General features: G+C 35.2%; 1 protein-coding gene across 5 annotated transcripts in view; it reads left to right on the forward strand.

The window, feature by feature from the left end:
- Positions 1-24900, forward strand: part of LOC5577013 (protein real-time) — a 40585-nt gene that overhangs the window by 11976 nt on the left and 3709 nt on the right. For 4 of the 5 annotated variants that reach the window (XM_021846930.1, XM_021846932.1, XM_021846933.1 and 1 more), the window contains exons 3-7: positions 21031-21506; positions 22640-23123; positions 23435-23693; positions 23756-23877; positions 24160-24234. In XM_021846930.1, coding sequence (XP_021702622.1) covers positions 21031-21506; positions 22640-23123; positions 23435-23693; positions 23756-23877; positions 24160-24234 — 1416 coding nt within the window. The remainder of the gene's footprint in view (positions 1-21030; positions 21507-22639; positions 23124-23434; positions 23694-23755; positions 23878-24159; positions 24235-24900) is intronic. The other variant, XM_021846934.1, reaches the window with a different exon arrangement.

A 24900-nucleotide genomic window follows, 5' to 3' on the forward strand; every position in this document is an offset into this window, starting at 1 on the left:
TTTAAAGTCTACAGCTAGCTAGGTAATGATGAGCTGTTCTAATTGAGTTCTATCGCACGATGCAGGCATTCACCGCGTGTTTACAGTATTCTCGCACCAAACAGCTGATGAAATAGTAAACAGTCTGGGATGATTTGGGCATCTTTGGTTCTATACATAAGTGCCGTTGTCTCACATATTGCATTCTGATCTTATCGCATGATTTCAAGGATTTTATAACAGGTTCGATGCGAAGTGCCTCTCTATCCAATATGTTGGATGATATTGAAAGTTTTCCATTAGTTGCTTGAAACAAGAATCGGGAAGATAAAGATATCATTTGTCGAGTTTTATAGCCTTGCAGTGAGAGCGTCAAGAATAAAACATCAAATGTAGGGTTAGTACATGTTATTCAATCGATTTTTGTAATATTTTACTGTGCAGTATGACAAAGGACGAGGAGTTCCTTCTAGTGAATTTGAAAATAACAGTCGAAAAATAGTCGCTCGTTCCAGTAATAAGCATGAAGATAAAATCAACGAAGAGACTTTGATTACTGCAGATACGCCCAAATGATACTTAACGCCAGAATTGGATAGGATTCAGTGGCCACTTCTTTGATGATTGACTTTTATGTCCTTGGTCAAACTCTTAAAACGATTACTTTTTATCTGAAACGCTTTATTTGATGAAACTTAAAGCAGCATACAGCACAATGTTAAATAAACATACCTCCTCAATATTCCACTCAATCTTTGCTAATAAAAAAATTACAACGGTTGACAGCATAGTACCATTTAAAAGTGGTCTCGCTCGCATTATTTGTTTGCATTACCAAGCATTTTCCATCGAATCGATTAGCTCTATGTCTGTATTGAATATCGATACTGCAAACAATGGTTTTAAATTCCGCCACCAGCAGCAATCATTCAAATGCTATGTATATGCACGGTAAGCTATTAACATAACAAATCATCAGGAATGGAAAGTCATCCCGGCTAGGTACCTAGCACTTATATTTCAAGTGGCACACGACGCACAAGGTACTACTTCTACGCATGGTAAACGTTGAAAGAGGTGTTGGGTTACTGGCGAAGCCCCGCAAAATATCGAAAAACGATTCTAATCTTACGTAACCTTCCTGCAGTTCACAGCATTTTCCATTAGCGTCGTCCATTTTTAATATGATTCTAAAACGAGCTGTTAGGTCAATTCCTTTCCCTCAATTATTGTTTTATGAAAAATATCAGTTTCTAGTTTGGGCCAATCACTCAGTTAAACGTCGCCCTTTGCTTGTTATATCGTGTAATTTGTGGGTGTAAGCATACTGCTCAAAATATCTTCTATAGCAAACAAAGTATGCCGATAGGAAGTAGGGTACATGTACCAGTATTCGCAACCCCAGATTATATACCGTTTGGGGACATGAATGGGCATTAGACTGATGCAAATTTTGAAGTTTTTGCTCCCCTATGCTTAAACGATGTCAATTATGATGAAAATGATCCTCCCAAAATTTGAAGTGATTCGGAATATATTTGACTGTGCACACGCCATTTGAAGTTTATATGGAGATTACTATGGAAAACGCCAATCTTTTGGGTTCAGCACTCTATCTCTTCGTCATAACATTTTATGAAAAAGTGAATACACTCACCTCATGTGAAAACTTCCCAGCTACAACTTTGCCGAAGATCACATTTTGATGGGACGTAAGGATAATTTGTTATTCTTGATTCCAAAGTCTAAACCATGCTGAGATGATCATTCAATTACTTTCAGAGCAACACTGCTTTTTTGCTGTAGAACATAGTAGCCTGGATTACTTTGATCTATTCTTCCCGCCGGGAGTACCACTGTTGCCTGCCGAACAGTTGGTGAAGCATGCTACATGCAAACCAAGTTTATGATGATGAATAACAATTTATCCTGACGCCCAATCAAAAAGTGGTCTTCGGCAAAGTTGTAGCTGGAAAGTTTTCAAATGAGGTGAGTGTATTCACTTTTCCATAAAATGTTATGACGAAGAGATAGAGTGCTGAACCCAAAAGATTGGCGTTTTCCATAGTAATCTCCATATAAACTTCAAATGGCGTGTGCACAGTCAAATTTCTTCCGAATCACTTCAAATTTTGGAAGGATGCTATTTACCATAATAAAAATCGTTTAAGCATAGGGGAGCTAAAATTTCAAAATTTGCATCACTCTAATGGGCATTGAATCTCTTTGATGTGGAAACATTCTTAGAAGCCTTATTTTTTGCAAATATAATAAAAAGAAACATTTTCTTTATATTTTTATTTTGCCATAGCTCATAACTTCGCCACTGTAGGTGGCGAATTTAAGAACCGAAGTTGAAACCATCCAGTGATCCAGTATTTGTCATCACAATTTTCAATACAAATAACAAAGTTTCTGATCAATCATCATATTTCTCCTGCATGCAACATAGATTGAAACCTTTCGTTAAACGTATTAGTATTAGTCCCCGTAACGCGGGAAGATCACCTTTTCGAGGTGCGTCACGAGGTAAGAGCTACCATATTGTACTCTTGTTGTATCTGTTCTTGTTAATACTGATAAGTTATGTTCGGAAGAGTATGAGAGAGTAACAAGTAACTATTTGTCCTAGATTATCCTAGGTCGAAGTGGAAAAATGACTCAATCATCATCTGAGGCTAGTTTCAATTAATGAGCCAAGTTCTTTCCGAGCTCATGTGGTTATATTTGGATATATAGGATGTAAACCATTCCGAATCAGTGGAGTAGCAGATCTCCTACATTATAAAATAAGCTTCTTGTTTCTAGGAATCTAAATGTCTAATGTAATGGAACCTGTTCACAGTTCAAAAAACGACTTTGAACCTTATTAGTAAAACCAATAATTTAATCGCTGGATTACCGATACATGGTCAAAAACAGTATCATTCAAACAGCTTACTGGCCGAACATGAATAAATAAAGTAAAAATTGTTGATAAGTCTCCTAATTATTTTAAAAAGTGAATGAAAAAGACAGAAGTCGAGTCTAGTACACAACACTGAAGAAGGCCTTACAGTTGAGATCGAAATACACGTATATGTCAAATGATACAAACTCTACTGGAATTAAATAATATAGTACTAAATTCGATTTTTCATTTACTTGTAGTTATTCCACTAAAAAACTCGAAGATTTATTATCAATTGTAGAAAATTCATTTCCCTTAGGCTGTCGAACACTGGTACACCTACTCTATAAGTTAACCGTTGAACTATGGAAACAACAAAAATATACCTACTCGTTATAATTGCAGGATATTTAATGGCCTTCTTTTAGCTCGTTTCGATGGTGCGAGGTCAGAGTTCCACACTTTTTGTAAGTGGGATAGTGGCACTTGCTAGGTTATATTGTCGTCATAAGGTGATACTTGCGCGAGTGTGAATCACGTTTGAAAGGTCATTATCACATTGACGACAAGCGAAGCTGGTAGCCGTTTGGCATCAACTTACTGTGGTATGATGTATGCGATAAATCTAGCGCTTGATGTTAGTAATAGATATGTTGCATATAAAGTATACTTATCTTTTTTGTTTGAGGGCTCAGAAGGTTAGGCCTTGCTCATCGCACATATATGTGTGACTATATGACTATAGTAAAAGTGGTTCTTGAGAAGTTTCTGGAACATCCATAGAGAATTAACAGAAGATTATTAAAGAACCTTTGGATGAAGTAATGGATTAATATAACAACAGTCACATCGTGTTATACACAGCACGAGTGTAATGGTGTTAGCGATTTCTGAACATGTGATCATTCTTGATATAATCTCTGCTAAAACTCTTGATAATTTTTAGAGCAATTCCTAAGGACACTTTCTGGAAGTTCTTGACTGATTCAGAATTGCCGTTGAAATTTCTGGAAGTAGTTAAAATTTAATTCATGAAAAATGACTTGATCAAATTCCTGCTGATATTTTTTTGCATCATTCATAAAAATATTTAGAGCCGAGTATTATATGTCGAGTATTTTCCTACCAGAACACACCAATGAAAACATTCAGATGATTCTTTGTTCTGTCAGCTTCCCGCTGACGAGATTTTCGAGACGGAACGAACAATTCCTATTTGTTGGAGTTTTTACGCGATGAGGCATTTTTCAAATATCTCAGTTTCTTTTGCGATTCCGGATCACTTTTGGGCCAAAAAACTATACAAATTCACAGAATTTTGGCCTTTGATACATATTTCATCAAATAGATGAAGAAATTAGAACAACCTCACTGATTGTAAAGGGTCTTCCTTAGCCGAGTGGTTAGAGTCCGCACTGAAGCCATGCTGAAGGTGTCTGGGTTCGATTCCCGGTCGGTCCGGGATCTTTTCGTAATGGAAATTTCCTTGACTTCCCTGGGCATATAATATCATCGTACCTGCCACACGATATACGAATGCGAAAAGTGGCAACTTTGGCAAAGGAAGCTCTCAGTTAATAACTGAAGAAGTGCTCATAAGAACACAATGCTGAGAAGCATTCTTTGTCCCAGTGAGGACGTTAATGCCAAAAAGAAGAAGAAGAAGCATGCAAAGTGGCTGACTTAGTCAAGGTCTACACATCCAAATGTTTCATTTAAATCTGAGAGGGTGGTGCCAGCTCGGAATACGATTTGACGTGAAATGGGTCGGATGTTATATGATTCCAAAAAATGAGATCTGCAGTTTACTCTTAAGCTTAAACAACTATTGACTATTCTACCAAAATGAAATTAGAACATACCAAGACTACTGTTTTAAATTTCAATTAAAGTTGAAACAGCTCCAGCTCAGTAGTTATTTATAACATTTTTTCGAATCGTCTTAAGTACATGATTTTATGAATTATTTAAATTCTTAGTTTTAAAATTTGATAAATTATAGGATTGAATTTTTACAGCTAGATTTTAGGCATTGGCAATTGACGTTTTAGTACTGATTTAAATAGTTCTACACATAAATATGATCTGAGAAAATAGATTTTAGTTTTATTATAAAAAAACGTATATCCCTTTCGGGACGGACCATATTTGAGTGATTATTTCAAAATTTACCTTATAAACTCATCATCTCGTAGAACAAAACATTCTTTATTTTGGTTATTCTATCAATCTATGAACTTTTTAGGGTCAAATTCAGACCAGCACAATTGTGCTGGTCCGTCCCCAAGGCGGTCGATGTTCGAAAAAATTTTTTTTTTTATGTTTTAAGAAACTTGTTCCAGTCATGCCTTTTTAAAAAATGTTGGACCCGCATTTTTCTATTTCGTCATTAGGGTGCTTTTTCGTGGAATAGGGTGGCCCAAAAAATCAGAAATAATTTTTTTTTATTACATGTAAATTGAAATTAAAAAAACTTATATTTTCATAAATGGATCGAAAACAATGTACGTAAAAATACTTCATATTCTCTCTAAGATTTAAAGCATAAGGTGACGATGACGTTTATCGCTATAATTCAAGAACTAGTCTACGTCATAGTAAAATGGGTAGACATACATGTGTAAAAACTAATTGTCTCAACCAAACCATCTTGGTTTTGCTATGTTTGTTTATATCCTCAAAAATTATATAAGATTTTTTTTCTCAAAAATAATTTATGGAATAAAAATCAAAATTGAAAATAATAATAAAATTTCAAATTGTTTAGTGGAATACTTACAAATAAACGAAAACCGAATTTAGTATTGTACCACTTAATTCCACTAGAGCTTGTATTGACAGATTCACTATAAGGCCGTTATCAGAGTCATGTGCTAGACTCGAAAAGTAAATTTATTTTTTAAGAGACCCCCTCCAATCTCTTTCACTGACTTTACCTAACATATACATTATACCTTTTGCAATCACATAGCCGTCCTTCAAATGACACTTAAACGATGTTTTTGTAAATATTGGTAACATGGAACTGATTAATGTTCAATAACTGGAATCATTCATTTTATTCCTATAATTTATATGGAAACGTCAAAACAATCAGTCTTCGTAAACAGCTTCACTAAAAATTCACGTAAAATTACGTTTTATGTGCCCGACAGCTTGGAAGTTAATTAACAAGAATGCGGTATTTTTAAGTGCAAACAATTACTACCAAATTTCTTCTTCTTCTTTCTGACGTTACAGAAGCCTACTTCTCAACTTCTCATGAGCCCTTTCACAGTTATTAACTGACAGCTCTGTATATCGTGTGACAAGTACCATCATACTCTACGCTCAGAGAAGTCGAGAAAATTTTCTTTACGAAAAGATCCTCGACCAGCTGGACTCTAACCTACGACCCTCAGCAAGGTCTTGCTGAGTATCTGCACTTTTACTGTTATGGCTATCTGGCCCCTAATATCAAATTTACTTTATTTTAGTTTTTAAATCGAGTATTTTGCTTGAAATTGAATTTACGTCATTATAATATTACTTTTAAGTAGTTTGAAGGACTTAGACAAAAAGCTAACATGTTACAGGGAATTCAAAAACCCTTTTGAATACGTATTGTCAAAATCAGGTCATTAACGGTGTTAAAGCATGAATTTGCTCTTTAAAATTGTTACTTATATTCCAGCTATTTGAAAAATTACATAAAACAATCATTTTTTTATGTATTTAAATATTTGGAAACTATAAGATTTGAAAATAAAGACACTGACAATGCTTCTAATAAGACAATCCATAAGACAGCTGCGATCAGCAGGCTTTTTGGTTTGCCATGAGTCTTCAAAGTTTTGCAATCGGTGTGACCGTTAGATTACAAAGGAAAATGTAAAGCTCTGAGGTACGATTCAAATATGACGTTCATTGTTTTTCGGGCTTTCTAGACCCCCCTCCCCCATCTGTCACGCTTTTTCCAATACCTAATACATGCACTATCACACTTTCATTGACCCCCCCCCCTCTTCTAAATGATGAACGTCATTTTTGAATGACCCCTGACCATACTCGTAAGTTTTGTTTTCCTGTGCGTTTCGGTTGCATGGGCACTTTTAGCTGTCAACCCTACCGTGGAAAGTTTCCTCAAAAGCATTATGTACGATTATGACCTTTGAAGGGAGCATCACGTGAATCAACGGGCTAGCATGCAACGCCAAATGGCACAGTCGTAATACGTTCCTGACAAAAAAAAAATCGGATTGAAGCGGGAATTGAGCCCACATTTCTTTGATCGATGCAACTAGTTACTTTGCAACCCAATACGAACGGCAATGAAGTCCAGATTTTATTTTTAATATATCATTCTCAAAATTCAAGATATGGATATATATTTTTAAGGTAAAAGAAACGAAATGATATTTTTATATATAAACGGATAATCTAGACTCCAGAACTTCATACATTGCTTAATAGTTTAGTTGAATATTTCATAGGAATGTAAAAGTTTAAAGTTTCCCAGTTTAAAACGCATTTCGTAGATCAACATAATAAACAACATTTTTGCAAGTAATACCAGCATGGGCTGCATACATCAATAGTACGCCATTTTAAAGACTCTGCAGTTCCGAAGAAAATATTAAGTAAAGGTTTTCAGCTCCAGTTGTCTAACTTCATAATATTATAGCAGATATTAAACCAACATGCATTGTAGAACACCAAAATAGATTATAGATTCAACATGGTATTGACAGACTATCAAAGGGGACATTCAAATATTACGTCCATTCTTTTTAAATCCTTCCTATGCTCACTATCACGCTTTTTCCCAAGCCCCTTGTACATGCACTTCCAAACTTTCGTACACCCCCACTCCTCTGAATGATTGACGTAATTTGTGAACGTTCCCCAAAAATTGTAATGCTTCGTAAACTTTGCTATAGGAGATTTAAGACAATAAATGTAATTCCCAATCTATTTCAAATAAGGATTTATAAAAAAAGGTTTTAAACCAAAGCTATAGTTGTCTGTTACATAGTTTTTGTACGGTACATAATTTTTATGATTCGTATGTAATCACAAATTCATGTTTCAATACAATATTATGCACTATTGTGGACATTAGATCCAGATTCAACCACTTAACTTGATCAAAATACTGAAAATGAACATTGGTAGTCCACAACGAACATCGACCGGATAAGTGCCGGCACCAGCACAATTGTGCTGGTCCTACTTTATCCCGCCAAAAATCTTTACTGTGTGAATCAATTCACATTTGGTCTTCACCATTTCAAAGAATGACTCTTTCACTCTCGATTCGTATAAGTGCATACCTAAAAAAAACGAATAGTTGAAATGTTGCGACCGATAAAACTATTTCAATTCTTACGGTGTTTGTTTACATTTTGTTTACCCTGAGCTGGTGTGTTCTAAACACGATGTAAACAAAAGATTTTGAGCTTAATTACAAGTATCACTGATAATTCAATAATATAAATCAAAAAAGTTTAGTAAAACAATGGTTTATTGTCTTAAAGAATCATTCAATGTCATGGGTGCCAAACAGCACAATTGTGTTGGTTCGTCCCGAAAGGGATATGTAAGATCAATCTTGCTAGTACTACAACATTTTTTACCATGACTTCCGTCAACATTCGATAAGTGAATCCTGAACAAAAGTCATAGCCAATGATAATGTTTTAAACATATTTTTACTGAATCATAGACTAATAGTCTCACAGAATCCTGGACGTGATGAACGCAGAATCCTTGGCAGAGTTATAAAAATAGTTAGGCTTTCCGAAAAATCTTACACTATTTACAAAGCATTCTAGATACGATTTTCACGGATAACATGGACAAGATTCTCAAGGAATCTTTAACAGGAATCCATACCGTTTTGATTCATATTACGGACACTTAAGGACTCAGGGAAATATAACCCAGCATAGAGTATACAAAATAAATCATTTTGTATGATTCCTTAGCGCTATCAAGCGTCGGAAGCCCTTTACTTTCGAACGGTGGGTGAAGAATACGCTTCCGCAACTTCAATAATTTTAAATAAATCAAATTATGTGGCCTTTTCATGATTCTAATTCCGGACGCTTCTTCACTTCTGCCTCATATTCCGGACACTATGAATCGAATTCCGGACAGCTCATGATAATCATTAATGAAACAGTTAAATCATCAATCGAAATCGTTAAACCACCAAAGAGACATCTAAGGTAGTTGAGCATTATAAATTTCCAAAGATATTTATGGAAATAGCTTACTAAAACGAGCCTTGAAATTGAGAACTTTTGAACAGCAAAAATTGAAACATTTCGCGTGAAATGTTTCTCATACAAAGTAGAGTGTCCGTAATTTGAAGCTGTCCGTAATATGAATCAACACGGTACACGCTCAAAAAAGCGTTCTGGAAAAAGTGAACTGTCAAAAATACACCGTGAACTACCATGAACGTTCTCGTGTACATGATCTAGTTCACGGTGTATTTTTGCTTGTTGACGAGTGCACGCCTGCTGTTCACGGATACGAGAACGGATTTTTTTCTGTGTAGACTTCTGACCAGGATTTTCGTCGAATTTATTTCGTTGTTTTCTAAAATCCTATGCAAAGTTAATAAGAGTTTGTCAGAATCTTAGCATTATGAGCAGGTCCCTTTTTGAATTCTTGACAATATACTCAAAGATTTTAAGGTTGAAATTCGAAATAAACATTTTGCGAGATTCTGAAAGAATCCTAGGCACAATTCTTTTTTATATGAGCAAACACAAAACTATACTCAAATCATGGCCATGATTTTCACAAACAATATTCATTCCATGTCATGAATCTCACAAAATCCTATACAACATTTCCATTTAAGGGACTTTCTGTTTTTACATGTATCAGGAAAAAATATACAAACTGTTTTTCAATTTAAATACATCACCATTAAGTAGTAAAGTAATAGGGCAATATCACCATAGCGTTAAAATTATGTTGAGGTTTAGGTGGTTTACTTGATTTTGCAGAACATAGAGGTACCTAACAGCCCCCAATACTGGACAACATTGGAAAATGGAGAATTCATGATCCAATCAATATACTGTATTGGAAGAGTAGTAAGAGTGTAATGTTGTAATCCTATTTTGCAAGTATGAATCAACTTTTGGACAAAGAATTTTTCAGCAGGATCATTATTATTTTCGCTCTGGTGTCTCAAAATATATTCAATGTTATTTGTTTTTGATGATAATGTTATGAAAATTGTATTAGATGTAACAAACTTCATTGGTTCAACTTTTTTGTGCTTGATATCCCAAAAAAACCCGCTTGCCTTTGAACCTGTTCCTATCAAACAAGCCTTATTTTAACCCTCTAATACCCCACCCCGCCTTTCGACGGGGTACACTTTGGAATTTTGTGTATTTTTTCGTAGCTCGGAAATCAAAATGATTTTATTTTTGTCTGAAACCTTGACTCATATCACGCATGTAAGAAAAGTTTTTTTATGACTTTTGAAACTTTTTTGTATTTTTGAAAATTGTTTGAAAAATTGTATTCTTATATAACCTACAAATGCCTAGGGTTCATTTAACGTGTAATATAAAAAATCGTACCTTCTATTTTTTTTACGATCAACCTATAACAGAATAAGAGCTTGGTGGTATTAAAATAATTTCAAACCTGTTTTTCCGTTCATTAGACGGAAAATAAAAAAATCCCAGAAAAAAAGTTTAAAATTTGATATTATTAAAAGTACCGCAAAATTTAAATTTTTATTAATGTTAAAAATCAAGGCTTCAAGACAAAATGAAAAAGGGTGGGGATGTTTAAAAATAAAAATTATAAGAATCAAATACCAAAATTTAAAGATTTGCGATCATCGCCCAAAACGTGTTTAGAACGATCTTAGATAACTAAAAATGATATTTAGATCGAAAATAAAAAATTGGATATTAGAGGGTTAATCAACTCGTAAGAAGCAGCACGTGCCGCCAAAAACTCGAAAATAGTAACACACACGCTATTTTCGGAGATATTAATGTTCCCTGATACAAACAAGAGCGAAAAAGGAAAAAAATCGAACTAAACGAAAACGACATTTTCTACAACATATATCGACGCCAGTGGGGCGCAAACCACTACCGAAAATCGGAACCATGACTCAACCCATCTTCAATTACTTACGTCCTTCTGGCTACTGCGCTGTCCTTGAAAGGAAGAACCTCCATACATATTTTGTGTGCTCTGGAATCATTTTGCGAGAAGATGTAGTAATCTCCAAAGAGGAGACAAGTGTTTCGAATCATTTCACGCGTCATCGTTATACCTACCTACCTACATATCACATCGAGTAGATGATCCAGCAACAACATCAACAACGAAGCCACAGTTATCCGATATAAAGCTGGAGATTTATGGTTACGAAAGACCAATTTAGCCGGTACATGCTGGTTCGTTCATATGTATTTTATGCGAAGATGCACCGCAGGCAATTGTTGGGACGAATAACGTTCGGAAGGAGAAGAATAAGAGTGGGTAGCACCGAGAGTCTCTCAAAGCTGATTGAAAGAACCTTGAAAGTAGCGTAGCAAAACACCATCATTGTACATTAGGATGGCCCATGATGATCTAACTTCAAATATCTTAAAGTAACACTTTCCAAATTTGTTCATTTGGATCCCCAAAACCTACTGTGAATATTTAAGGCTAAGTAGCCCGTCATGCGCTTTGGCAGCCTTGTTGCCATTGCAGCTCGAAATTTCAAATTGATAAAACTCAGTTCACATAGTACGTATTGATCCAGGAAAGTATCACTATATGCGCTGACGTACAGAAAGTATGCTGATACTTTTTCACTTGCGTCAGTGCAATACCAACCGATTTTCTTTAACTCAAAATTGTGACGTGATTAAGCATCATCAACGACGCATACAAATTTCAATGACGGCCTACTTCGCCTTAAGCGGAATTCATCAACTTTAAGTGGAAGCTATGCGATCTTGAAGTTTAAAAAGGAAAAATTAGGCAAATATATGGGAAAAAGTATTCCTCCTACATTTTCGATCATAGATGACGCCGTAGTTGATGAATTTCTTCCATATAAATAAAAATGGATTGGTGTTTGTATGTCACGAAATGACTTACGAACGGGTCAACGGATTTGAATGATTCTTTCTCCGTATGGCTGTTATTGCATAAGCTACAAAATAAACTACCTTCTCTGCGGAGTCAAAGAGAAAAGATATATCATTAACGTGAATCATGCTAGAAAAATATTAAACTTCCCTCACTTTTCATTTAGATGATTGAGTAATTGCCTCATCTATAACACAGCGTAACAAAAATGACACTTTTGCTTGTCTCAAGAACCAAATAATGTGTCTCTAGTTAATTTGGGGCCGCTGAACCTGATGCCGTTCTCAGAAATGTCCCTACACGTCACAGTTTTTTGCTACAGGTCGCCAAAGTTGTATAAAACACTGGTTTAAGTGATGTTTACATGAAATTTAAGGTATGATTAATGATTTTTTTTTTGTGATCCAATCCACCAAACATGAAGAATAGGACTTCAACTTTCATTTAGGATATTATTTGCTTGAAATTGCACGATAAAATTTAATATAAATCATTTTTTTCGACATACTTACAGTCTCCATACAAAACTCTTTGTTTCTCTTATGTGGCAAAATACAATACCTTTCTAAAACACCAAAAAATAACTTTTGCTTATCAATAGTATCATGTTCTATGCTGATAAGTATTATTATACACATAAAGATTGAATTATGTGGCAAGTTAAGCAAACAAATTGCCATACAAGCTGGCAAACTTGCATGCAAGTTGGCTGAAATAGTCAAATTTTGCATTTTCAACAGCCAACATCTCAAAAACTAGACGTGCTGTGATATTTTTGAAAACGGCAATGGATTCAGCAGTCCTTAATTAAGTAAATATCGGTATTTTGATGCTTGAGACAAAAACGTGTTCCGCAGTGTAATTTGCTTAGACCTCTATTACCTAATGTATATAGTCGAATCTCTTTATAGCGACAATTTTTATTGCGACAAATTACTCTATAACGACATTTTTAACGATCCCTTAAAATTCCTATACTAATTTCGACTTTTATTGTGACGTTCCATTTGTTCATTGGTTGTTATCACACTTTATAAAGACATTTATAAATGACATATGTATGAGGGTCACAATGCACCAACAAAATTGACTTGTTAAGCTATCTCATGCTAATGTAGCTTTAAATGCTAAAAAAATATTTCTAAGTCGTGTGAAAAAAATATGAATCACAAAAATTTTGAAATTGTTGATTCACGACTAATGGCCACAAAATGAATAAAAAGAAGCATTTTGAGTGTGTTTTCTCAATTTATCATAAATTATTACGTGACGCTAGTTCGTTATGCATAACATATAATTTCACAACGAATTTAAAAAAAAATACACGATCTTGCATTTATCTTAATATGATTTCTGATATCTTCAAGTGGTCTTTTACTACATAAAATGCGAAAAATTTTGTTTGCGCTGTGATGAACTTAGCTTTTACAGCATTTATACCTTCTTTTACAAGAACTTTAACATTTTCCAAATCTTTCACAAAGGTGTTAAATGTCTTAAAATACCTGTTTTTAGTGAACATTGCAACTCTCCAGCTCTTAAGGTGAATCATCTCGGAATCCAAAGATGGCCGGCACAATGGCCGACTTCTCCCTCTACTCACGTTTTCAAAGGCACAAAACTGGAGAAACGTTCCTGATCTAATTATTTTAGGCTTTCTGCAAGTGCACAATGCCAAAATAAAAAGTGCACTGTTGTGGGATACTTTCTTCGCGAGATTTGTGCCTTTGAAGTTTTAGTGCAATCTTCGAAGTTGATTCCATACTGTTTCACTTAAAAGTAAAGTAGTTATCAATCGATTTCAGCTTCAAATGGCTCATTTATTTGATGCATAGTAAAATCGCATGAAAAGACTCTTATAGAAAACAGTTTTTATCACCTGCTAGACGAGAAGATATGGCTCTTTCATAATTTGTAAGGGTTGTCTTGCACCATATTGTGCCGAAAGCATGTTTTGGGGCCCAAACTACCCCTTCAATGAACAGTATTTTTGGAATAACTTTGTTATTTCGCAAATAACGTGATGATATGTTCAATAAAGACAAGGGTTTTTGTGTGACAAGCAACTTTGTAGAAAACACAGAAAAAAATGTTGGAAAAAAGTGATGATACAGAATATGATTTTTAGGGGTCATTCACATGCAACGACATAATATATCAGAAAAAGTATAAAAGATAGAAAATCATGTCTTCGACAAAGTAGTTTCAAATTACCACTTATATATCTTTGCTGAAGACACTATATGTAAATGTCATGCAAAAAATAGTTTTTCTATCTTACTAGTAGGTGGATTACTCAACAAAGCTTTTTGCGCTTTAATATATCACTTCTCCAAAACATCTGTATTGTTAAAAGCAATGGTTTGGGCTTTACTCAAAAACCGCAAGAAATCGAGAAAATAAAACACAGTGCAATGTCGAGATTTGAGAGTCAAATATCATGAACAAAAATTTAAATGAAATTAATGAAAGTTGTCAAAAATTTAGAAATTTTCCGATTGCTCTTTATAGAGATATCGAAGTTCTTTATAACGACACATTTTTATAGCGACATCTTCATATAACAACGGTTCCTTGCGATGTCGCTATAACAAGCTTCGACTGTATTTTCAATCAAAATGTAATTTTAATTATCAAAAATAGATCTGAACGCATTCAAAAATGTATTAAGTTTCACGAATATAGAATTTGGTTTTTCAAATTTTATATCTGTCCATTTATAATCTTTTGGATTTTTTTCTAAAGCCTGTTATGTTACTTATAAGACATATTTAAGTTAACACGGTACTTTCAAATGTACGAAAAAAATGTTTTGAGGAACGGAAACATTTCATTTCAAATATTTAATCAATCTATTTACGCAAATACTCAATTTCATAGCTTTAAGTGAATACCCCTATGGTTTTTTTTGTCGAAATATCGGATACTAATCATGAACAATTTAAGATTTTTTACATTAAAATTTAAGATACGTTTAGGATACCTTTAAGATTTGGAAACATGAACATTGTTTAGATTTTGAGTAGAAAAACTGGTTTTCAAAATTTGTAATGATGGTTAATTGGTGGTTAAAGTTTCTTAAAAATCCATATATGAAACATGTAAAAAACTCTTGGCGAAATCATTGGACGTAACTCCTCGGTAAATTCCTACAAAAATACGCTAGGAATAGACATTGTGGAGATATCCTTTGAGAAATTCCTTTCAACTTCCCAGAGAGAATATCGAAATGAGTTGCAGTTGAATTGTTCTGGATAAAATCTCAAAATATTCTATACTAAATCCTGGACGAATTCCTGTAGTGATTGTTGGACTAACTCATGAAAAAATACTTGTGAAAACTTGATGGTGTTTCTATGCTTGTAGGTGTCCTTAGATAAATTTCAGATGGTCACTGAAATATTTCTGCAGCAAAACGAAATTTAAAAAAAAATAAATTCCTGAAATTCTCAAACGGATTTCCAGAATGTCTATGAGATTTTCCATCAAAATTATTTGACAACTTCAAGAATTGTCGTAAAGAAATGCTGCAAAATCATTATCAGTTTGTTTTAAGGACTGTTCATTTAAGTAAGTGGACACCTAAATATTAACATTTTGGTGTGAAAATTCCATAAAAACAAATAAAATTTTGTTTCAGTGTGTACCCAAGTGTTTATTTTGACAGCAGACAAAAGTTGACATAAAAAAATTATAAATTCCAAGCGATGGGTCGAATTGACATGGCGACTCGCAATTTTTTTCTGCACAAATGGTGTACAGAAAAACTGTCGTTCCGAGATTTGGCTAAAATCGCGAAGTGTCCAAATTGATTTTTTTAACGCTTTGGCCAAAACAGATATTCCTGACGACGTACGATACATCCCAACAGAAAAATTTGTGAAAAATGATTTATTATGGCAAGCAATTTGCTCCTGCAGTATGAAAATACTACATATTTCTCGACGGGTTCAATCAACAGCGAAAATTACAGAACTGAATGCATTAAAAAATTGCTTCTGCCCATCTACTGAAAGCATACCATGCCTCCATTGTTTTTGCCAGACTTAGCATCGGCTCACTATGCTTCAGCTACTTTGGAGATGCTCAAGAAGAAAAAAATCGAATTTGTAGAAAATTGATCGAATCCATCAAATTGCTCAGAACTACGTGCCATTGAAACATATTGGGCAATAATCAAACGACATCTTAAGAAGGATGGAAGAGAAGCAAGCTCCATCGATTTTTTCAAGAAAATGTGGTCACAACGAACAGCAGCACAACGAAAAGTTCCGAAAAAAGTTGTGCAGAACCTTATGGGAGGTATAATGAGAAAAGTAAGAGCATTCTCCAGCAATGCTCAATAAATGTTCAAATTTATGTGAATTTGGTCGAAATTACGTTGATTTCCATGTATTTTAGGTAAACTCATAAATTTGTTCGAAAATAAACAGTTTACTGTAAAAAACACGTGTCCACTTTCTTAAATGAACAGGCCTTATGCAGTCAACTCTCCCTTACCATATATTTCGTATCTTGACATCAAGTTAGAGAACCATAGTGAATGTTGGTTTACATGGTTACCTCGAGGGTCCCTTGGATCGCATTTGCACTTGTTTTGCGTACTTGATTAAGGAAGGCCCTCTCTTACCTCTTATTCTTATTATTTCTTATTCAAGGTAGGATCTCAGAAGAGTTATTAGAAGGAGAATTCAAGTAATTACACAAGAACTCGTATGAAAACATGGATTTCATTTTTGAAGAAATCATTGCAACATTTTTCGAAGTGATCACATCAAACCCTCAAAGATTACCTTAAAGAATTCCAGTTGAACTTCCTGTGGACGATATTTCATGAGATGTTAAGGGAATTTGTGAACGGATACTTAAAGGATTGCTTTGAAAATATTAATATGTTTGCAAAATGCACTGGAAAGATTCATGAATTTATAATATTTGAAAAAAAAAATTAAGTGAATTTTTGAAGAAGTCTTAAGATAAAAGGAAGCAAAAATCTGGGAAAAATGCCCTGAAGAATAGCTGAGAACGTAATGAAGATAACGAAAAAAATCGTGTCGAAACTACAGGACAATTTCTGGATTTCTTCTTGGAGCACTTCATGAAATAACCTCAAGAAAACCATTGTAATATCCAGAGGACTCTTTTCGAAAAATTTCATAATAATAATTTTCGGCAGATTCATTGGCAGATACGTTATGCATTCTTGACATAAAATGCAGAGGCATCTCGTAAAGATTTTCATTAGCTGTACACTGATTTGCACAAACCCTTTAATTTAATTATGAATACGAATTTTGCAAATGAGTTTCAAAATGTATTTCAGTAAAAAAAATTACTCACCTTAAAATGTAATTTCCAATACTGGACGTAATCTTCAAATGTCTCGAAGTTCTTATGTTTATTGGTCATTGAACGTTTTTATTTCTATTTTCTTCGTTTTAATCACTCGCTGTTAGTTTCAAGCATTTTGGTTGATACGATGCAAGCCAGAAGGACGTAAAACTTGAAATTGAACGATTAGAACATTTTTTATAAAACCTCGACTTGTTTTGCAATGGAGGTCAAATTTCGTGAATTTCGAAGCCTAGGTGGAAATGCGAATTTTAATTATCTCTAATGATGTTAAAATAATAATTCTTGTTATGTACAGCTTGTTAATTGTATCATGATATGTTAGTTTTAGATTATATCCAGCCCTGGGGCATATCCTTGTGCACTATTTTTGATAAGGTACAGTGGGGGAAGTGTATCAGTGGGGTAAGTGGATCATTTGTCAATATAAAGCCTAAATACTTGGATATGTTGAATGTTTTCGCACCATTGCTTCGTTTTAGGTTATATTCTTACGCCCACACTGATACTATTGCAAAACTGCTACTACACGTACACTAACACAAGCAAACTTGTTAGCTGCAAAAAGTAATTAATTTGAAAATTGTTTTCCATCAATCAAAAACCCATTGTATCTCTGTCTAAAATCAAATTCTATTATTTTTTTCGACACATGGTGAGCATTTCAGTTCTAATTGAATGAATCACAATGAAAAATATGTCATTTTTATGAATAAATACAAATATATTGGACATGGTACACTTACCCCTACTTTTTAGTGGGGTGGGGTAAGTGGATCAAGAATAATTATCATTTATTGGCAGACTGCTTAGGAGAATTTTAATAAGCTTCAATACCCGCAAATGTTGTTTTCCTTTATTTTGTTCCATTCCCAGCTTGAATTTGTTAAATTGACCAAAGAAAATTTGAATTAATCCACCTAAAAGTTTTTTTAACCTTTCTGGTATAAAAAAATATAAAAAGAATAATAATTTCAAAATTAACACGAAACTTTTCGTGGTTTATCTAAGCTGAGTTGCAAAAGAGCAAAATATACTAATTTTCCAATCGAAAGCATAGTCTCGTACATGATTTGACCATATAAATTGTTCTAGACAGATGATACACATATATTCATAAATAAAACAGAAGGATTTCAGTTTGTTATTCAAATGTAAATGTTACTAATATTTTTAAACCAAGAGTGCTTTTCGAAAATATCGTTAGGAATAATCCTACAATACTTCTGTATAACTTATGCGTATAAATGGATGAATTTTCTCCAATTTTTTCAAGTTACAATGTTTTTTTTAGTTCTAATTAGTATGAACTAATATATACATACTTATTATTATATTTTGATTAAATAAAGATACTTTTTAATTTTAAAGTAATAAAATGTAACATTACTAGCAATAATAACAAGTGCGAGGGTAATATAATTCTTATTAAACATAATCATACTACATATGTTTCGAGAACAGATTTTTTTTTAATGGTGATCCACTTACCCCACCATGGTGCGGCAAGTGGATCATTTGGCGCAAATTTTCAAGTCTCTCATTCTCAATATATAACAATCAGAAAAATCGAAATAAATGACGATTTGAAGTATAATAGTCCCTCATTTGTTATCCACAGAAAAAAGTTTGAATTACATTATTCACGTTAGCTGTACATAACAATGAAGTTAACTATTGATTTTTCTGTATCCACTTACCCCACGGTACCTTACATCAAAGCTTTTAAGTGAAATGATCATTGACTGTTGAACGCTGAACGCCTACCGCAATTTCTCATCTGTCACACACGATTCAAGGCACGATTCTCGCAAACCGCGCCATGGGCAATTTATCTCCCGGGTGCACAAAGTGGAGTTCACACAGTGCACCAGATTTTACCTATACAACGCCACTTTTGGTCTAGAAATGCCAACACAAATGCACATTCCTGCTGTGTTCATATACGCTATTTTCGTGCACAAGAGAGAGTACACGGCTGGGCTGGATATTCTCTGCAATACGATGGAGGCGCATGGCAGTTTGTTTTGTTTGCTTTGCTGTTTTCGCTTGCTGGTTGAGCGAGCCCATGGAGGGAGAATCAAACGGTGGAGACTGGTTTTGTTCACTGAGGGCGATGCACCAATTAGGCGAAGAACAGTTTCGAGCAACTGCATATTATGAATGTTGCAAGTATTGGGAAATATAGTGTATATTTGTATTTTATTAGTTTGAAATCTTCGACTGTATAGAGCACCAAGTGTACCTTAGGACGAGACGCCACTAATCTCTAGTAAGATCTGTAGCAGAAGCTTGATTTTTAGTTGGACTCCAGCAAATTTCTTGGATTAGTTTACCATTACGTAATTTTTCATAATATGAAGTCTTAATCGTTCTTTGGAAAATTCTAACATATTACATTATTTTAAAACAATATTAAATTCCGCATGATCTTACTGCATAGCTGTGCTCTTACAGTAAAGCAAGTAATTGAAATGTCAAAGTAATGATTATAACACAATTCCAAAGGATGTAGATTACAATAATATTTCAAATTAATTTAAAAGTCATTTGTGATGCAACTTTAGCCAATAGAGAGAGTATGAGCACCAAGAATGGCCATCAATCATTTATAGACAAAACTTGCCATTTCCTTCCTCGCTCAACTCTACCTACCTACTCCTAATAGTGACGCACTGAGTTTGTTTGCACTTCATCGATTTTCTGCGAACTGTCAATGACAGTGTCGTAAAAGTATATTCATATCTACAGCCATAGTGATGTTTCCAAGTTCACGAAACTTTATGGCCTTTTATGCTGTGTTTGGCTTGCAGCACTGCCGTTGCTGCTTTAGTTGTGCATTTTAACCCATTTTGGAAGCGGGCCATATGTTGAAGCAGCTGCTTTTACTCAAGCGCTTTTTATTAAAATAACAGAATATCTATGCGATATGCATGCTCCATACAAACAGAGTCAAATTTCCAATCAAATATCGTTGGGTTTTTAATGAGATAAACTCCTCACTTCACGTATTCACTTTAATGTCACACACCAAACGTTCCTCAATTAGGTTCATATATGGTCAAAGAGTGAAAAGGACACAACAAGGTGTTAACCAAAAATTACGAGTTGATTTTAGAATAATCGGTCTGACAATCTTAATTTTGACGGTTCGTAATCTACACATGTGGCCCATATGTAATTGTGAATATTTCCACACCCCCACTTAATATGTAGGTACAGATTGGAGAGGCGTGTACCGCCCACAGTACATTATTTCGGTGCCAGGAATTTTCCACTTTCCTTCGCCCACGCTTGAACTGTGAACCAGTGTATGCGAGCGAGGACATTCTGTGGATTGGCTTTGATGTTATGGTGTGATATATTTATCCTGATATATTCGTTTCATCGCCTTCCTTTCATGACAATCCAATCAATTAAACTGTTTTCCCGTGACCTCTGTTGGTCTTGCTATACATCATTTATGGAGAGCACCCACACATCGGTTGTATTAATTATTCACTAATGTCCCGTACTTGGTCACCAGGGTATATGGTGACGATTTTCCAACTAATCAATGTTAATTGTCTCCAATGTAAGCAAAGGATTTATCAATGATTAGATTATCCACCGAATGAGCTGTTAACTCGAACTCAATTTACAAGCAGTTGAACATTATCGTTGATTGATGTCCTTTCTCTATTTTGTCTCGTCTTTAGGCATACGAACGCCGCTTCCCCACGTGTCCTCAGATGCCAATCGTGCTGGACTGTGAGATTATCGATGATGCTGAAACAGACAACGGAGCCAAGCGGGAAACGAAACGACGGTGCAAACTGGCCGTCGATGCACCGTATTTGTTCAAGAAAATCATCGGTATTGACGTGGCTTACTTCATCCAAACTAACTTCCTCGATCTGAAAACCCGCACGCTTAACATCGAAGCCATCAACGAGACGTTTTCGTCCAGAATCGAAATCTTCGAGAAGTGTCGCTACTATGCGCACCCGGAAAATCCAGACTGGACCTGCTTCGACCAGGTGGCCACTCTGGATATCAAGAACTTTTTCGGTTTCGAGCATTCGATGGAGAAGATGGGCATGAAGCAGTACTCTCAAACCACTCAAAAGGGAAAAGAAATCATCGAATACTTCATCAACGAACTTAAAAAAGAAGGCATCTCCCATGTCGACAGGTGAGTGATATGTATTTGTTTGTTTTGTACTAGGTACTATTAGGTACTAGGTTTAGCAATTAGAGCGGTGTATTTAGAAGTCTTGAAACTTCGATATAGGGTTTTCGTAGCTTGTATGAACTTCACTACGTTGTTACATTGTTTGGAGATGTTCTTATCTTAATCCTAGGTGCAGTTCCATGAACAGTATGAGAGTATCTCTCATTTTTTGCTCTCTATAGCAATCATGATACGCAGCATATTAAGAGAGCCGTATACTGCTACATCTTTGATTATATTGGGGGGACAGCAGTGAAAGATAAAACCGCTCTAAATAAGCTCCAAACATGGAGGACACTATTGTTCCAGGATTGTTTAATGTGCCAGTAAAATTAAACACCTACCCCCAATAGTAAACAAGCGAGAGAAATGAATTTTATCATCGCTCTTTCTCTTTGGGGCTCTCCTTTGCTGTTCTTATTTATCAAGCTTGTTACAACTTGCGATACATTACCGATCACGGACCGCTTGAGATGGGATAGTTTTCTTCGCTTGTTTTGATCGTGGTTCAAAATCAAATGAGAACGAATTCTGCAATGGTAATTTGAACTCCTCCCCTTTTCATAGTACGAGTACCCGTTCTTATTAATTCAAATCAAATGGAAAAAAAAAACCCTGCCGTCACAGAAAACTTCTACTCCGGCTCTTCGCCTACCGAAAATTCTAACGGAAAATCATCAGATAATGTAAATACCCAGTCTTCCGAAACGATCATACGCTAGGAAGATTTGAAAAGCATGCCTTAATAATTTGCATTTCCTGATGATGAATTAGAATCCTCGCATTTCAATGTGGCTGTGATCACTAGATCAAAAGTATTGCATCATTGATGCAAATCATTTCAGCTGATCTGGAATAGAACGTTTTAGCCGTTTGGATATTCACAGTGGGATTTCTCCAAGAGTTTTCCTAAGGAATTCCTTGAAGAATTTAGTTTCGAATATCACCATAATATTACCAGAGCTTTTCCAAGGATAATCAAAGAAATTACCTAAGAGATTCCATCAGGAATTTCTCCAAAGATTTTCTTAGATATTTTTTCTTTTCTGCTTTAAGTTCTGACCACTAACATTCGTTTCCATTACTTCCTACAGATGGAAAGAAGACGAAACAACAGAACCCGCGGCTACCGCCACAACAACGGTGTCAATTTCCAGCGAAAAACCGCCCCTCACACGCGATAACAGCATACTGGATGCGGACTACATTGCCACCTACTTAGGCCAGCTGTCGCCGTTGCAGGAATCTAAATTGGTTCAGTTCCGGAAAAAGATCGAAGAAACCAATCACGAAGGCAAAGTACCGGACTACCAGACACTGCTGCGGTTCCTGAGAGCACGTGACTTCAGCATCGAGAAGGCCGCCAGCATGTTGCAGGAATCGTTGCAGTGGCGCGAAGAACACCGCATCGATGACATTCTCGGCGAGTACAAAACCCCAGTGGTGGTGGAAAAATATTTCCCCGGTGGGTGGCATCATCACGACAAGGACGGCCGACCTTTGTACATCTTACGGTTAGGCAACATGGATGTGAAGGGTTTGCTAAAATCCGTCGGCGAGGATGAACTGCTAAAATTGGTAGGTTTTCGAATTAAGCGATTGGTATAACCACTCAGTGATTTCTGGTATTAACACCATGCAATTATTGTGTGGCCAATCACTTACCCGACTCACTCCATATCTGTGTAGTGTGCATTTAGAATCGTTTTCACTTGACAATCACTATCATTCAGTGAGTCAATACGGTTAGCTGCAGCTATCACGACCTTTTGCTTCCGGCTCTTTGTTTGCCCTGCTAGATAGCTATTCGAACTGATTGGATGCCATACGAGATATTAGCGGAATAGCAATTTGTGATTATTGTGCCATTTATTGCTCCATATTTTCAGACGTTGCACATTTGCGAAGAAGGCTTGAAGCTTATGAAAGAGGCGACCAAACTATTTGGGAAACCCATATGGAACTGGTGTCTACTGGTTGATCTGGATGGACTTTCAATGCGTCATCTGTGGCGGCCTGGCGTGAAGGCATTGCTACGGATAATCGAGACTGTAGAGAAAAATTACCCAGAAACCATGGGCCGAGTATTAATCGTGAGGGCACCACGTGTATTCCCGGTTCTCTGGACGATTGTTAGTGCGTTCATAGGTGAGTAGTTATTGTAACATTAAGTAAAATGACGATATGACTTACAATGGCTATGTTTACAGATGAAAATACCCGATCAAAATTTCTATTCTTCGGTGGCCCTGATTGCTTACACATTGAAGATGGTTTGGAGCATTACATTCCCACTGAAAAGATCCCTAGTTTCCTGGGAGGCTCCTGCATAGTAAGTATCAGCTTTTCCGATAATCTCTTTTGTATATATTTTATTCTTTCTTCTGCCTTCTTACAACGGAACAATCTCACAATATGCTTTAATTTTATCTTCTTTTGATCTACTTTTTCTTCGACTATCGTAACTAAAAAATGTCCTTCCGATTTATTGTTTGTACTAACTATCCCTTCCCCTTTCCCGTGTCTCACATGTTCTCTGTGTCTACCACTCTACAACAATCTCTATGTCCGCTGCAAACTCGTACGGTGCGCGTATTGCAAATTGTACTCGCAGCCAACTATTTCAACAGTGGGGGAAGCGGTGCCATCCAAATTGTACACACGGTGCTTTCTGAGCGCGTGTCATTGTGTAAGGAACTCTTATAATGATCACATTTTTTTCCCCGATCTCTGCATACCTATTTCACACGTTCACGCATCCGCAAGCGAAAAATGTTGATCACATGTTCACAAATGCAAAACCTAACTAGGTACCATTGCAGTAGAAAAAAAAAGAGACTCGTGGGAAATTTCATCGGCAATGTTAAGTAGTTGAGGCAAAGAAAATATTATGGCTATTACTTATTTTCTCGATTGATTTGAATTAATTTATACAAATTTCATGAATTATGTCATCACTCAAAACATTTATGTATATGTTTTTTTTCCTTCGGGTTAATATACCGGTTTGGTAATAAAAATACTTTTAACGAAACAAATTACCATATATCATTCTCTCATTAACAAGTATCATTCACCATAAGCCAAAGTTACATAATTGGAAATCCATAAGTCGTTACGAAATCAATTAAAAAAATCATTTTCATTAGAATTTAACTTCTGGGATGGGACTTAGGAGGAGTTATGAATTCAAGTTGAAAATGAGCCAACTCCATTTTCAATGCAAAAAAAGGTTTATGCTCAGTTTTTAGAATATTTATGAAAATAAATAAAAATAAGTGTTTTATTTGATACATTTTCTGTCAGAATTTCAGTGACTTTTTCTAGCAATTTCTTGTGCTCAATCAATTTCAAA

This window comes from Aedes aegypti, chromosome 2, assembly GCF_002204515.2.
Source record: "Aedes aegypti strain LVP_AGWG chromosome 2, AaegL5.0 Primary Assembly, whole genome shotgun sequence".
Lineage (NCBI taxonomy): Eukaryota > Metazoa > Arthropoda > Insecta > Diptera > Culicidae > Aedes > Aedes aegypti.